At 55.8% G+C, this 16,969-nt stretch overlaps 1 protein-coding gene across 1 annotated transcript; it reads left to right on the top strand.

The window, feature by feature from the left end:
* The first annotated feature begins 545 nt into the window (after positions 1–545).
* LOC136113195 (excitatory amino acid transporter 5-like) lies at positions 546–16,266 on the top strand. The gene is made up of 11 exons (XM_065858231.2): positions 546–722; positions 3,133–3,212; positions 5,539–5,751; positions 6,447–6,489; positions 7,204–7,426; positions 9,995–10,094; positions 10,301–10,534; positions 12,176–12,370; positions 13,663–13,797; positions 15,774–15,873; positions 15,973–16,266. Exons 1-11 carry the CDS (start codon positions 546–548, stop codon positions 16,108–16,110), a joined length of 1,638 nt encoding a protein of 545 aa, XP_065714303.1. The 3' UTR covers positions 16,111–16,266.
* The last annotated feature ends 703 nt before the right edge of the window (positions 16,267–16,969 follow it).

The raw sequence follows: 16,969 nt of genomic DNA, 5'->3' as shown, positions 1-16,969 counted from the left end.
GGCGGGGGAGGATCTGCTGGGGCAGGTGCTCCTGGGGGTACATTCAGCACTGTCCCTCGCTGCGTGGGCTGTGGTCTGCGCAGGTCGCCAGGGGAAATTCTTTGATTAACAGGGAAACAGTTTTCCTTTGCAAGCTCTGCCCTCACAAAGCCCTTAGAGACGTGGGGTGGGAACGGGCTGCGCTCGCACAAATCCTGTGGCAGGACCCAGATCCGTTTGGGTCAGGACCTGTGACAAAGGGGGTTCTGGGGCTGAATTCCCGCTCTCAGCCCGCAGCGCGTGGCCCTGACCCAGGGCCAGGAGGGTTAAGCTGGGCGGGTTCGGCACCAGCACCAGTGGGATGCCAAGCCCAGATTAACCAGTTGAAGACGTCACTTTCCATTACGGGAAAGGCTCCCGAATAGCCCCGAAGCTCTCGGTCCCGGGATTAGCCGCCAGCGTGCTGGGCTCCGGCACAGAGCAGGGCGGCCAGGAGCGGAGCCCGGGGCGATGCGCGGGGCGGGAGCTGCTCCCAGGGGCATCGCCTGCGCGGCTGAGGGGCCAGCATGTGGGAGCAGGTGCGCAGAGCTCTGCTGAACTCGCTCTCCGCGACCTCCCAGCGCGTCTGGAAGTGGGTTCGGGCTTTCTGGCAGAAAAATGGGCTCTTGACGCTGTCGATGCTGTCGGTTGCCACCGGCTGCCTCCTGGGGTTCCTGCTGCGGGCGCTGGAGCTGACAGAGCTGGTGAGTCTGGCTGGGACGGGGACGGGAGCGACGGGGACGGGGCAGCCGGGGCAACCAGCCTGGGTGCTGCAAGATGTCAGTCAAGGGGCCCAGATGGACCCCAAAAGCAAAGGCTCCTGCCCAAGACAATGAGCTCTCAGGGCAGGTTTCTCCCTCCTGCCTCCTTCCCCTGGGACTGGGGGCCCCTGGGATGGACCCTGCAGGGCTGTAGGAGCCTTCGGGGGGACAGGGATGGGGAATGGGGGAGCGGATGCTTGGCTGCCCAATGCTTGGCAATGGGCTCCCCCAGCACAACCACCCCTGGGGTCCAAGGGATGGGCTGATGGGCTCCTTGACTTCCACAGCTGGATGGACAATCACCCAAAGCCCATTTTCAGTCGCTGGAGAGTGCTCAGGAAATAAGTACGGGGCTGGTTGAGGGCCTGGGGGGCTGCCAGGGTCACCTTCCTCCAAGGACCCTTGGAGAGAAAGGGATGGGAGAAAATGCACCTAAAATCCGTGTTCGCTCAGCACTTTCTAGGAGCACTGTGCTGTCAAATGTCACCACAGTAAATTCCACGTGGCTTTAATGACATTGAGCATCCCGGCTATGGCTCAACCCTGACCTTCGGCCAGGGGGTGCTGCTTCGGGGAGGGCTCGGCGGGTGCTGGAACATCCCCATGTCACCCACAAGGATTTAGCAAAGTCTTGTCATTTCAATTACGCCCTCCAGCATCACTCTCCGCAGCGGGGATCATCTGGTTACTCAACTGAAGGGGGTGTAATCCTGCTGTGCTCACAACAGCCCAGCAGCCTCCGCACCACCCCACCACGCACCGAGTTCATCCATCCCCTGCCCCATCCCGTCCTGCTCTGTCACCACAGCCCTGCACATGGTCCCCAGCAGACACTTCTCCCCATTAGGGAATTTTGTCCCGAAATCCAGGCCAGAGATGAGGTGCTGGAGGAGCCCCTGGTCACTGCTTCTCCCCACGATGGGAAAGTGTCCCGAAGTGGAGAAACCTGCTGCCAAAGAGATGCTGCTCCCATCTGTTCCTGCTCCTTGCTCCTGGCCGGACCCATCGCAGCTCCGCTCTGCAGGAGCTCCCTGGGGAGACCAGCCCGGTTCAGGCCACGTGGGTGGGTCAGCACCGGGACTGCAGTGTGAACATTTATTTCAATAGTTTGCCTTGGCGTCCTTCAAAGCCTGGTGGTGTCGGTTACTTTGGAGAAACCAAAAGCACCTGCTTGGCTTGGGGCCACCTCAGATCCACCCCTGACACCTCTACAGTGGCACAGAGAGAGACTGGGGGGCAGGAGAGAGGGAGGGAGGGAGAGAAGGTGGATGGATGGATGGATGGATGGATGGATGGATGGATGGATGGAGGGATGGAGGGTGGAGGGATGGATGGAGGGTTGGATGGACAGATGGATGGAGGGAGGGATGGAGGGATGGAGGGTGGAGGGATGGATGGATGGATGGAGGGTTGGATGGATGGATGGATGGATGGAGGGTTGGACGGACAGATGGATGGAGGGAGGGATGGAGGGTGGAGGGATGGATGGATGGATGGATGGATGGATGGATGGATGGAGGGTTGGATGGATGGATGGATGGAGGGTTGGATGGACAGATGGATGGAGGGAGGGAGGGATGGATGGTTGGATGGATGGAACTCAGCAGCCAGGATGATGGATGAATGGAGGGTTGGACAGAGGGCTGGATGGAGGGATGGATGGAGGGCTGGATGGAGGGATGGATGGAGGGATGGATGGAGGGCTGGATGGAGGGATGCCTGGTGGATGCTGGGATGCTGGCCAGGTGGCTGCTGGTCTACAGACCCCTCACTCTTCCCTGGGTCATGGCTGTGGGATCCAGGCTCTGGGGGTTTTCCCTCACATGCCCGTCTGAGGAGCATAGGAGGTGCACAGATACCATGGGGTTGAAAACTCCCTTGGTGCAGTGCGAGGCTGCACCACAGCTGGGCTGACACCCGGGCTCTGCCTGAGCTCGGCTTTGCTGTTCACAGCCGCAGGGTATTCGGGGTATTTCCACCTCTTGCTGCTGGCACCGAGCTGCACCCCACAGCTTCGGGGCACATTTGCATGTGCAGTCCAGCCTCTGTTCCCCAAAACAAGTGCAGCGACATTCAGGAGGAGCCAGCGGTGGGGCCGTGGGGACCATTTCCTAGAGGGCAATGGACCCAAGGGTGTTTGTGGGAGGGGATCAGCCCCACACGCCTCTCTCTGGGTTTCCCATGTGAACAGAGTTTCCCATCCCTGACCCAGACAAACGGTGTCCGAGTGCAGCAACCAAGCTCAGAGCTGAGTCTGCTCAAGAAAATGCAAACTGATCAGGTTTGAGCCCTTAAGCCACGATCAGTGTCCGCTCCCCAGCTCTCCCTGACAACGGCTCTGCTCTCTGTGCAGGAGAAGCAGTATTTCTCCTTTCCTGGAGAGCTCCTCATGAGGATGTTGAAGATGCTGATCCTGCCCTTGATCACCTCCAGGTAACACATCATCTTCTGCTTCTAAAGCACCATCTCTCACAGAATCCAGAATGTCAGGGGTTGAAGGGCCCTGGAGAGCTCATCCAGTGCAATCCCCCCATGGAGCAGGAACACCCAGCTGAGGTTCCACAGGAAGGTGTCCAGGCGGGTTTGAATGGCTGCAGAGAAGGAGACTCCACAACCTCCCTGGGCAGCCTGGGCCAGGCTCTGACACCCTCACCCCCAACAAGTTTCTTCTCAAATTTAAGTGGAACCTCCTGTGTTCCAGTTTGCACCCATTGCCCCTTGTCCTGTCACTGGTTGTCACCCAGAAGAGCCTGGCTCCATCCTCCTGACACTGCCCCTTTCCATCTTGATCCCCAGGAATGAGTCCCCCCTCAGTCTCCTCTTGTCCAGCTCCAGAGCCCCAGCTCCCTCAGCCTTTCCTCACACGGGAGATGCTCCACTCCCTTCAGCATCTTGGTGGCTGCGCTGGACTCTCTCCAGCAGTTCCCTGTCCTTCTGGAACTGAGGGGCCACAACTGGACACAATATTCCAGGTGTGGTCTCCCCAGGGCAGAGTAGATCACATCTCTATCACATTGAGGAGATCACCCCAAAACTTCCTGGGGTGAGAAAAACCCCAGCCCCAAGGACCTCCCCTGGCTTGGTGTCCATCAAACCCCATCACTTCCCAGCAGGTCTCTGGGACAAACCCCCATAGACCGGGCAGACACCTGCACCAGGGCAGCCCCTGCCCCAGCTGGGGGTTTCCTGCTGTTTGGGCCCAGCCAGCTGGGGGTGCTGGGACCTCCCATGGCAACCGGCAGCTGCTGAAACTCGGAGCAGATTTCCTTATTTAGAGAGTTTCAAGAATGTTCTGGTAGAAACCACAAGTTGCCCTCAGTGTTGGGTCTGTGCTTGCAAATCCACTTTTATCAGCCTGTCCGGATCTAGAAATAAGAAACAGAGTTGATAGAGTCACACTTACACCCAGCAAAAACTGCAGAAGATGGAGCTGATGGGCAAAATCTCCTTACACACTTACACACAAGTGTAAGCAAGGTCTTGAAAAGCTTACATGGATTTCCATATTTACATGGACATGTTTCAAACAATAGCTGGCACATGCTCGTTAGAAATACCCAGTTAGCTCTGCTCTTTGTTTCCTTGAGGATGTGTCACTTCTCCATTGTTTTCCAGAGCCTGCCTGCTGTGCCATTTGCCTCTGGCTCATTTTGGGAGCTGTGTGGTCTGTCCTGGCCACTCTCAGCTTTTCAGTATCAGCCCTTGTGGAGCTGTTTTCTTTTCCGCCCCAGTGCTCACAGCCCCATCCCTGATGCGGTGCCCGGGTTCTCCTTCGCTCTTGGGCGCTCTCAGCCATCCCTGCAGCCCCGTGACGCTGGGTTGTCCCCCAGGATGTTATTACTCTTATTTCATCACTGAATAACGAAGCAGCATTTTCCCTGTACGCACCGCCCCAGAGCGGACCGGGCACAGGATGGATCTGTCCAGGTTGGGGCTCCCCAAGCCTCACACTGGAACGTGTCACCCACCTCCCTGGCACTTTCGTGACCTCTCCTGAGCCCCCTGGGCTCTGTCTCCTCTGGACACGTGCGCTGCCCATCAGGCAAGGACCTGTCCCTTGTGTGTCCCCAAGGGCGGCATTAACCTCCCAGCACCACGTCCTGCCCAGGGCTCGGTGTGGTTCTGCCTGCACTTGGGTCACGCTGCAGCCCCCAAATGCTCCCATTTGTCCCCAGTGCCACCACTGTGCCCGCTGTCCCCACTGCCACCACTCCCTGACGGTGCAGCCTGTAAAACCACCTCTATTTTTAGTCCAGTTTCATTTAAAAGTAGCTTATGGGCTACTTCTTAGGCAAGCTTACACGAATGTGAAATCTGAATGAGCAGCTTTCTCCTGCGGGGAGTGGGGTTCATCCCCACCAGGATTTTATAAACCTCGCTAATACCTTTCTTCGCTTTCACAGTGTCACGGAGCAGCACAGGGCGTCGGAGCTTTAACAGCACAGTACCACACACAAAAAAGAGCAGCATTAGTTAGTCACCATCAAAATACACTGGGAATGATCACTTATTATCCCTTAGAGAAAACAGAAAACATGGCCAGACCTCAAAAAGGGACTTGGCGAGGTGTCTCCTGCCCTTTGCAGCCCATCCTGGGCACGAGATGCCGTGCCCACAGGCACACGATGCGCCAGAGGTCGGTGATGCCCTTAGGCATTGGTTATAAAACGATCAATAGAAACTTCTCCCCTCTTGGGGATTTTGCCCATCAGCTCCATCTCCTGCGGTTTTTGGTTGACCACGCTCTCTGCTGCTGCAGCCTCATGTCCGGACTGGCCACCATGGACTCCAAGGCCTGCGGGAAGATGGGGGTGATCACCATCACCTACTACCTCTGGACAACCTTCATGGCAGTGACGGTCGGGATCATCCTCGTGGTCAGCATCCACCCCGGCGCGGCCGCACAGAAGGACAACTACTCTGTGGGGAAAGTGGTGCTGAGCTCCGCCGACGCGCTGCTGGATTTAATCAGGTGCGTGGCGGGATTTCAGGAGACGGGTTTGTGCTGGTGCTGCACAGAGGTCGCCCACAAAGCACCGAGTTTGCAGGAGATACTCAGATCTCAAGGGAAATGGCAGAACCACTGGTTGTGCTGCCCAGGCACCGGTACCTCCGGGCCTGTGGGGTTCACGTCTCCCCATGTGTGTCCCTCTGGCCACTCCGTCACCGCCATTGTCCTCCCAGAGCCACCAGGGATGTGGCAGCAGAGAACAGGGCGATGTGAATCCCCTGCAAAACCCAGCGGTTCTCCCCTGCAGCTCCTTGTGCTTCGCAAGGTGAAACGGAGCAGGACCTGGCCCGGGGCTGGATTAAAGCAGCAGACAAGGGTGAGCTGGGGGTGCAGCAAACCCAGGGGCTGAGGGAGAATCGTTTGTGGAGGTATTTGGTCAATTGGACGAGGCTCTGAGCATCCTGCTCCAGCGCCACAGGCTGAGCGGGGCCGGACCCGGCGGTGCCCATCGGGCCCGGCTCTCCGTGAGTCCGGTTTGGGCGCGGTTCACAGTCCTGCTCTGCACTCGCCTTCCAGCCTCCACCCTCGGTTTGCACAGAACACCCAGCCGATGCTGCTGCAGTGGTGTCCCCGTCCCCGCGCCCGCCAAAGGCCCCTCCCCGGTTGTTCCTGTGTTCTCACCACGCGTTCTAACCCCCGCACCATTGCTCTTACAGAAACATGTTTCCTTCCAACCTCATCGAAGCTTCGTTCCAGCAGGTGAGTTCACCCTGGTGCTCAGCTCCAGCCGCGGCTGCTCCTCCTGTCTGGGGGCTCTTCCCTCCCACTGTCCAGACACGAGCCCCTTCCCTTTCCCTCTGCTTCTCTGCCCACTCGGCTGCACCTGCTCAGCCCAGGGTGGGAGGGGGTGTGCGGGGCCACAGGCTCATGGGGACACCCCCACCTGTCCTCCCCCGGGGGCTCCTGTCCACCAGCAGCACAGCATCTCTTCCCCCCATGCTGCTCTTGTGCAGTGTCTGCTCTGTCCCGAGGGCTGGGGGCAGAGGAGGAGAAGCTGGGGTGGATGAAGGGGAGAGGCCAGAGAGGGTCTGGGCGGGGGGGGAGGGCGAGATGGGGAAACGAGCAAACTGAGGGCATTGGGAAAGCACCTGCAAAGCCCCCAGAAACAGAGGGATGGGTGCGAAGGGGTCTCTCCACGGGGACCACAGCCCTGACCCAGCGCTGTGCGAGGGTCCCACAGGGACCACTGTCACAAACGCCACGTCTGGCCGCAGGATGGTGCTGAGGCTGCGGGGAACACCCACAGCTCGCCCAGTCTGTTTCCAGCTTCATTTCACCAGCCTTTTACTGCCCAAAACACAAACTCTGAACCTTCAGGACCGGCTGGCCCGTGGCGGCTTTGCCTCTGTGTTCAGAGCGAGATGGAGCCCACTGCCACAGGACGCTAACCGCACCGCTCTGCTTCTGTTCCAGTACCGAACCGTCCTCGTCCCAGTGGTGAAGTCTCCCGGTTTTCCAAAAATCCCAGGGAAATCTCTCAGTTTCATTTACTTTGCACCCGATGATGAAAACCCTGAAATTCACCGGCCTGTGTTCCTCGAGCTGACCCCATCTCCTGAGATGACCTACAGGACCCTGCCCGGGACCAGCAACGAGATGAACGTCTTGGGAATCGTCATCTTCTCAGCAACGATAGGTACCTGCTCGGCAGAGACCGGGGCCTGGCCTGCCGGCTCCAGCCCGGGGGAACTGCTGTAAATCCGGCGGGGATGCTCAGAGGGTTGTTTTAGCTCTACCTGCTCAGGGCCCTGGTAACATGGAGCTTGTCCCAACACCTCTGTCAGTACCACCCATAGCGGAGGGAGCTCACAAAGGCGCTGGGCACTAAGGCCGATTCCTCCCCAGATTTTCCATATGAGTCTTCACAGCGCAAACAGGGGTCCTGAGGGTTTTCAAATCGTCACATAAGCTGGAGGGTCCTTTCTATGAATTCTGCTGACGTGACAGCTGGTCAGACACAGCGCCCGTCGCAAACGTATGGAATGTGTGACACGAGTTAGACCCCTGCGTTGGAACAGCTCGCAGTCCCACATGGACAAGGTGCTCGGCAGCAATTTCAGGAAGGAAGGACCGGAGATCGGATGGAGAGAATATGCAAGGGATAGACAGGGAGGAAGAAGGTTTAAAGGGGAGAAAGTCGCGGGAAGGAGGAACTTGTAGCTGACTCAAAGGGCAAGAAAGACAGAAGGACACGGGGTGCGCGGCTGAGTGAGAAAGGGAGGAACCAGCAGGGAAAGAGTAGGAGGCGATGAGCTGAGCATGGGGCAGGATTACGTGCAGATTAAGAGGTGAGGGCAAGGAGCTTGAATTTAGTGTATAAGGAACCAAAAAGCCTATTAGAGGATTCGAGGGATGGAGGCAGCACCGAGAACACCAGGAAAGGCCGTGATACAGCAAGAGCCTGGAGGAGACGGGCACAGGGAGCCCGGGCAGGGACAGACTCGCATAAAGATCCTTACGGACAAACAGCCGTCGAAGGCCGAGTCCTCTGCGGCGACCAACCCCACGGACACAGGGAACCCGCTGGGCTGCTGCCCGCGGGACACGCGCTGCCCTCCGGCCCCACGAGCCGGGAGAGCTGCTTTTCTCAACGGCGATTAACAGCCGCCCCTGCCGCGTGGGAGCGGGATCAGCGCCGGGCAGGGCGCGCGGGGCCACGCCAGTGCGGCCACCGCCCGCGCTCCCCAGGGTGCGCACGGGGTGGGTCAGAGCACAGCACCGCCCGCACCGGGCAGCTCGGAACAGGGCGTCCAGACACCCACGGGAAGCCTTGCCTGCCCGGAGAGGTGGAATTAACGGGGTTTGCCTGGCAGAAGCAGGAGGGGACGGGGATGGGCGGGCAGCGCAGCCCTGTGCCCGCGGAGTGGGGAGCAGCTCCTCCGCAGCGAGGGGGGGAGGCTGCGGAGCCTGGCTGAGATCTCAGCAAAGGTTTCTGTGTCCAGCACCAAAATCAGACAGTGTGTGGGACCGAGACCAGGGCGTCCACGCAGCACCCGCTGGCTGCCCAGGGTGCTTTGCTGTGACCCCACAGAGCTGCCACGACTGCGCCGTCTCCTCACTGGCACCACACACCCCCAGTCCTCCCCACTGCTTTTGAGATGCAGAAAAGGGCAGAGACTTCAAGTTACTTGGAGTAAACTCACCATTTTCATAGGGCAATCTTCTACAAACCAGCGGTCTGTAGCACCAGAGGAGAACTGGATTTCTTCTGAACCAGGTCTGATGGCCATCAAATCCTGGATGAACCTCCACAGAGCTCAGATTTAAATACGCCAAGTCCTGTCCCATTTCTGAAAGCCCTGCCAAGGGTGACCGTATCTCATCTCTCTTCTGAGGAAGCCAAGAGGTCCAGCCCTGCCTGGGGTGTCAGGAACCCCCAGCCCTGGAGACTGAAGAGCGATAGGAGGAACGAGACAAGATCCTGACCATATTTTTCTTTTCCAAGCCAAAGCAGACACTTGTACAGAGCTCCAGAAGTAACTTCAGCTAATGGCACCACACAGAAAATACATGCACCAGGCTGAAAACTACATGGGCAAATACTCAAAGACTCATTTTTCTTCTTCTCAATGGGCACCTTCTGATCTCTGAACTGCCTGAAAGGAGCTTGGAGCCAGGGGGGTCGGGCTCTGCTCCCCAGGAACAAGCGCCAGGAGCAGAGGAAACGGCCTCAAGTTGCCCAGGGGAGGTTGAGGTTGGATCTGGGGAACAATTTCTTCCCCAAAGGGCTGTGGGGCATTGGAACAGGCTGCCCAGGGCAGTGCTGGAGTCACCAGCCCTGGAGGGTTGGACAGACGGACATGAGGTTCTCAGGACATGGGGCAGGGACAGGGATTTGGCAGCGGTGGGTTAATGGTTGGACTTGCTGACCTCAAAGGTCTTTTCCAACCTGAACAATTCTATGATCACATCCTCAGCTATATATAACTCCACTGAGTTGATCAGTTATCTGTGCAAGAAATAGTTCAAATCCCAGATTTGGGTTTGGTTGTTTTTTTTGAGAAAAGCTCAGATGCCCATGTTCACTTGGAGCAGAGAAGTAAGTACCATGACCCGTAAGAGCATGTGGAAATGTGCATTACGCCTGACCTGCTGCGAGTTTGCCCCGTGAAACCCATCCTGTGGCCACCAGAGCCTCAAGACCCTCAGCCCGCGATGCTCCCGCGGCACCGCCAGTAACACAGACCCCTGTGCTTGGTTGCAGGGCTGCTCCTGGGAAAAATGGGCGAGCGGGGAGCCCCGCTGGTTAACGTGTGCCAGTGTCTCAACGAAGCCGTGATGAAAATTGTCTCCATGGCAGTCTGGTAAATCTGCTTTTGATTGATTCAGTTATTTTCTTACCTGCTATCTAATGGTAAAGCCGGCCCTATGTCTACAATCTCTATTGCGAGCACTGGATTTATTTTCATACGACTGTACCTTGTGTACCAAATACTGCAACGGCTGTCGTGTAGTGCGTTGGTGACTCCTGCATCCTCATGAATGATTATTTTACGCTCACTCTTTGCAGGTACTTCCCCTTTGGCATCGTTTTCCTCATCGCTGGAAAGATCCTGGAGATGGAAGATCCATCGGTGATAGGGCAGAAGTTGGGACTTTATGCCATCACAGTGGTGTCGGGGCTTGTCATCCACGGACTCATCCTCTTGCCACTGCTTTTTGTGCTCATCACCAGGAAAAACCCCTATGCTTTCATCCAGGGGATACTGCAAGCCTTGCTGATCGCCTTGGCTACGTCCTCCAGGTACGAACACACGGCTGAAACACCCGATATCGCTAAGGTGGCACCCGGTTTGGTTGTGGGAGACGCGGCTGTGTCCGCCAGGCGAGCTGTGGGAGAACACGCATCGTTCAGACAAAGAAAATCCTGCCCCCGTACTATGTGAAATGAGATCCCTTCTGGTTTTAGCGGTTGGCGGGATGCTCGGCCCTGCCCTGGTCCTCAGCAGAACAGCCCCCGAGCATCTTCAGCTCATGTTCCTCTTCCGCTCCCGCTCTCCTGGGGTTTTGGGAGATCAAGGCAGCAACGTTTGTCCCTGCGTGTACAAACGGCTGCAGTCGGTTTCCTTTCAGGGAATTCAAAATAGTAACGTTGTAGGTGCTTTATAAAGCAGAGCGGGGTTACGATCCTGGGTTCTAATTGAAAACATCAGGAGCTCTTCTGAACACTTCACCCGAAAGCTTAAATCAACTCCTGGGTACCCCAAGCTCCTCCAAAGAAAACTGTTGCCTACTTTTATAATTTTACATTCTTTTTATCTCTTTTATTTTCATTGAAAAACATTATTTATGAAATTGAAGAAACTTTTCATTAGAAACCACCATCCTTTCCGGAAGACGCACAATTTAAAACATTTTCTTAGAAAACAACTGACTGGGGAAAGGGATTTTTTGGCCTCCCTAATGCTGCTCCCTCACATAATCCAAATGAAACCCTCCAGGCCGGTACCCAGCGCTGCAGGTCCCTCTGCCGCTCTCAGCTGCCTGAGCTCCACAGCCTGTGTGTCCAGCTCTGTCTCCATCCCTGAGCCACCTGGAGCTGTTTCCTGGGGCACTGAGACCGTCCCGCACCAGGTCTGCTCAGAACAGCCGCCCCTGCCACCGAGGGACCCAGGGAACGGCAGCAGATGTGCCAGGGAGGGTCAGTGGGCCATGAGGAAAAGGTTCTTCCCCCAGAGGTGCTGGACACTGAACAGGCTCCCAGGGAGGGGTCACGGCCCAACCTGACAGTGTTCAAGAAGAGACTGGACAGCGTCCCCAGACACATGGAGTGACCTGTGGGGTGTCCTGTGCAGGGACAGCAGTTGGACTCAAGACCCTGTGGGTCCCTCCAGCTCAGGACATTCTGTCGTTCTATGAGAGTCTATCACAATCCCATCGGCCTCTTTTCCATGCTTGTTTCCTTTCTTCCACTCCATCTTTTTCCTCCGTGTCCTTACCCCAGCTGCTCACAGCTCCTGTTGTCGAGCCAGAAACAGGAAAGAAATCTCAGGGTGCAAGAGCCGGGGCGCCGCTCCACATGCGAGCAGCGCAGCCGGACAAGGAGCGCGGGTCGGGGCAGGCGCTGCCCTGCACTGATGCTCGAGGTGCTGCAGGATTAACCTGGGGACGGGATGCACAATGAACTGTAACCGGCACTCAGCACCGCTCGTACAGCGGTGCCTGCGGCCACCGAAACTCCCTTCTCACATTTTGACTACTTAGTTCATTGTGTATATCCCCCAGGCAGCGTAAGTTGAAGAAACTTTAATTGCTGTAGCAATTTGTATAATATTGCTGCTGTATTTACCCTCAGGAGGACTTGTATTTCTGTACCTTTACACTGATTTCTATTTATAAAGCTCAAGGTAAAGCACAGAGTTACTGCTCCTTTCTTGTTCTGCAGCTCAGCGACCTTGCCCATCACGCTCAAGTGTCTCCTGGAGAACAACGGCATCGACCGGCGCGTGGCGCGATTCGTCCTGCCCGTGGGCGCCACCATCAACATGGACGGCACCGCGCTGTACGAGGCGGTCGCTGCAATCTTCATTGCCCAGGTCAATGAATTCGAATTGGATTTGGGACAAATTATAACCATAAGGTACATGTGTCTTTGCAGCAGCTGAATTATTTCTCTGTATTAATATTTATAGCCGTTATAACAATCTCTCACACCTTTCCCATCTTGCTATCAGAGTGAGTTTTGCTGGCAAGCTGAGCACAGGGAGAGCTGCCGCGTGTCGCAGCCCCTGCCCCGTGTGCCAGGGATGGTTTGGGGCCTGCCCCCCAGAATTTGCTGCAGAATCAAAGGCTTTGCACCTGGGTAAAAGCCAGAGCGTCAGGTCAACACCTGCACTGCAGATGCATCACAGAATCCCAGAGTGTCAGGGGTTGAAGGGCCCTGGAAAGCTCATCCAGTGCAATCCCCCCATGGAGCAGGAACACCCAGCTGAGGTTCCACAGGAAGGTGTCCAGGCAGGTTTGAATGTCTGCAGAGAAGGAGACTCCACAACCTCCCTGGGCAGCCTGGGCCAGGCTCTGACACCCTCACCCCCAACAAGTTTCTTCTCAGATTTCAGTGGAACCTCCTGTGTTCCAGTTTGCACCCATTGCCCCTTGTCCTGTCACTGGGTGTCACCCAGAAGAGCCTGGCTCCATCCTCCTGACACTGCCCCTTTCCATATTGATCCCCAGGAATGAGTCCCCCCTCAGTCTCCTCTTCTCCAGCTCCAGAGCCCCAGCTCCCTCAGCCTTTCCTCACACGGGAGATGCTCCACTCCCTTCAGCATCTTGGTGGCTGCGCTGGACTCTCTCCAGCAGTTCCCTGTCCTTCTGGAGCTGAGGGGCCACAACTGGACACAAGATTCCAGGTGTGGTCTCCCCAGGGCAGAGCAGAGGGGCAGGAGAACCTCTCTGACCTACTGACCACCCCCTTCTAACCCACCCCAGGTACCATTGGCTTCCTGGCCACAAGGGCCCAGTGCTGGCTCATGGTCACCCTGCTGTCCCCAGGACCTCCAGGTCCCTTTCCCCTATGCTGCTCTCTATTATTATGATGTTAGCAGAGAAGGGTTTGTGCAGGTATCATTTACTTCCCTTTGGGAACAGATTATCCTCATTTTATAAGCAGGGATTTAAAGCACCTGTCTAGATAAAAATAAGTATGCATGCAAATATTTAGTGACTTTATGCACTGGAAGGCAGAGGGTGTTGAAACCAAGAGCACCTGCTGCAACCACTCAGCTGTGATGAGCACGGGGAGTGGGAAGGTGGAGGAACCCAGATCCAATCCAATCCTTCTGTACAGAAATAACTCACTTGGTCACACAAATGTGCTTGTTTGTAAAAAACAAGCAAACAAACAATAGTTGTACAGCTGCCTTCTCTTTGCAGCATAACAGCAACAGCAGCGAGCATCGGGGCGGCCGGGATCCCCCAGTCCGGGCTGGTGACCATGGTCATCGTGCTGACTTCTGTGGGGCTGCCGACCGACGACATCACGCTGATCGTCGCCGTGGACTGGGCTCTGTGAGTACGGCCCCGATGCAGCACCACGGGTGGGTGCCGGGGGTGTATTTGACGCAGCTCTCCCGGAGGCACATGGAGATTGAGGGACCACAGAACAAGGCCAGGAGCCGAGTGTGAGATTCTTCATCTTCCGATTATTTGCACAAATAACCCCGATAACTATAAGCAAACAGTCTCCTAAAGGAGCGCTTGACTTGAGGCCTTTCTGTTCCGAGGTGGCCGTCACATCAGGGAGGAGGGGACGTGGTGACGGTGCTCGGCCGCTCTCACGTACCGTCCTCAGTCTGAAATACCAGCTTGTGCTCATCTCTTCTCTGAACCCTTATCTAACTGCACAGCACAACTTTGTGTGAGGTCTCAAACACGTTTCACCATCTATCTGCCTGAAACACACCTACATTTATACTTTTAAGAGAGCAGAAGGATGCTCCTCTCTGCAGCGAGAGGCGAAGAGCACGGGGGGCACGCAGTCGCGTCCCCGGGAAGCGGTGCTGGGCAAGGCGGCCGCTGAATGTGCTCCCCAGAAACAGGTTGGGTTCTGGTCCTCTCCGAGCTGCCCCTCTGAACAAAGCGGGACGGGCAGCACAGGAGCCAAAGCAAAGTGCTGGGTGGTGCAGGATTTGTCTGTGGAATATTATCCCTGGAACAGGAACAAAGGCGGTAAGGCAGGGTGAGGGGTGTCTGGCTTCATGCAAGGAGAAATGAAAATTAACCAGAATGATGCTAACGAGGGACAAAAGGGGTGGGAAGATGCAATTGTTTAGGAAAAAAATGTGATCTCCGGGAGAAAACAACACCCACAACACACACAAAACAAACACAAACAAACAAACAAACACCACCACAAAAAAACCCAAAAACCACCCCCAAAACACCAACAAACAAACAAACCCCAATAATAAACCATAAACCACTGGTCACTATTGACAATACGTGCTCACCAGTCTGCTGCTTCTGTTTCTGAAACATGGGAACACGGGCACGTTCACAATTAAAAAACAGGAAGGAGAAACAGATTTCACATCAAAGCAGTGACAAGGTGAGGATGAGCTGGGTGCGCACCGAACCACGGCAGAAAATGAGTCAGTTCTTGCACAGATGTAGCAAAAATCCCTCTTGCATTCCATAAGCAAGTTCACTCTCAAACCCGTATGTCACAGAACTAAACCATCCCGGAGTTTCTAAATGTAATGATGACGTTTCCCAAGGACCGTATCCAACACGGGGAGTCTGTCTGTCTGCCACGACACCATTCATCTTGACCCGATCAGACTGATCTTGAGACAAAAACCGCTGCTCGGTTACATCGTCACAGACAGAAGTCAAACACACGCAGTTTGTTAAATGTGCCATTTTGAAATACTAAGAGAAAAATGAAGCAAATCAGCAAGGTGACAAAGCACAGAGTGGGTGTTGACTTGTATGGAATTAATGCGCGTGTTGCTGGTTTGTACCTCCCGGTCACCCCGGACAGAGAGGGGACAGCACCGAGTACCCCGGCTGCTCTTCTCTTTCATGTAAAACAGCTGAACTGCTCTAAGATCAGAACACAATGTGGGTTCAGTCTCGGGGCATCCCGGGGTCCCAGCACCGCCACAGCACGGCGGCAATTCTGGTGTGAGAGCCGCTCTGCCAGGTAAATTAGATTTCCTCCCCAGGAGGCATCTCGAGGAGGTTTGTGACTCACTGAGCCCACACAGAGCAAAAATGACGACGATGCCTCCGTTTGGGGAGGAGTGTGGGCAGGGTTGTGCACTAAAAAGAGGCACAATGAGGCAAAAGCCCTTCGGGGGCTCCCAGACCTCACCCGTCCCATTTTCTCTCTGTCCTCATAAGAACAATATTGCTCTTGTCTCAACTTCCCATTAGCAAAACCAGGGACAGACACGAGGGACGGCGGTCAGCACCTTTCAGAGCCCTACAAGGCGTGTGGACTGTGGCCACCAACTGCATCCTCACGGTTCTTTCTCATCCAGGGATCGGTTTCGAACCATGACCAATGTCCTGGGTGACGCTTTGGCTGCCGGCATCATCGCACACGTCTGCGAGAAAGACTTCGCCCCCAAGCCCCCCACGGTAGGTGAAGCGTGTCTGGGACAGCAGGGGACGCAGGACACGGCGCACGGACACGTGTGCTCGCCTCACAAATCACAGTTGTGTTGCTTCTTTTTGCAGCAAGACCCTGCAAGCAACTCAGGGAAGTTTCCTCCTGTAGAGACCTCACAGCTGCACCCCAAAGACCACGTCATTGAGATGATCGAAGAAACGTTGTTGGATCAGACGGGGGTTCACTACAACATCTGTCAGGTGTAGGTCACAGCGTTCCTGCTCCCGGGAGCAGGGTCCTGGTGCTAAGCACTGACACGCTGAATGTCACACGTGGATGCTCTGCGGGATCGAGGCCTTACCTGGCACACACAGCGGGAGAATCCTCTCGGTCCTTTGAGGACGCGGGACAGCAGCTCCGGGACACGGCCGGACCGGCGCCCCGACCGCAGCCGCCGGCGTCTCGGGTTTTCCATCGTGCTGCTTTTCAAGCCCGGCTCTTTTGGAAGGTTGGAGGCTGCTAGAAAACTGGAACCGTACCAGATGAGAAAGCAGGAAATATCAAGCAAAAATCTGACACCTTAGGCCGGCTGCCCTTATCTGCTGGCCAGGTTGCACTTGATAAGGTTTTATTTTCTTTATTATAGAGATTTTTTTTTAAATTACTAGGGCCTCATCTAAAGACTCAGATTAAGTGGATTTTAGTCCATAGCTCAAAACCCAAGCTGGACATAACTGGATTTTCCAGCCGTCACACGCAGGCAGCTGCCTGGAGCGTGCCCCGCGCTGCCAGGGACGCTGACGCGCACGGGGCCGCAGGGACCAGCCCCACTCGGGTTTCACTGCAATTAACTCACCAGGCCAAGTCGCAACTGCATTGATTTTCCCAGCTGAGGATCAGTCCCTAAGTCCAAATTCCAATTACAGCCTTAAAATCCAGGCTTCCCATGGCAGCCTTCTCCACAAAAGCCTTTTATACCAACGATTCATGATGCTGAATTAATTTCTCCCTCCAAATGCCATCTCACCCCCTTTCTCCCTCTTGCTTTGTCTTTGCGGCCACAGCGTTGAGCCGTGGAAGCAGCTTCAGCTCCCGCCACCATCACCACTCTTCAGCTGCACACTC

Source organism: Patagioenas fasciata, chromosome 27, assembly GCF_037038585.1.
Source record: "Patagioenas fasciata isolate bPatFas1 chromosome 27, bPatFas1.hap1, whole genome shotgun sequence".
Lineage (NCBI taxonomy): Eukaryota > Metazoa > Chordata > Aves > Columbiformes > Columbidae > Patagioenas > Patagioenas fasciata.
The sequence above is the reverse complement of the archived record's forward strand: the minus strand, read 5'-3'. Positions and strand labels throughout refer to the sequence as shown.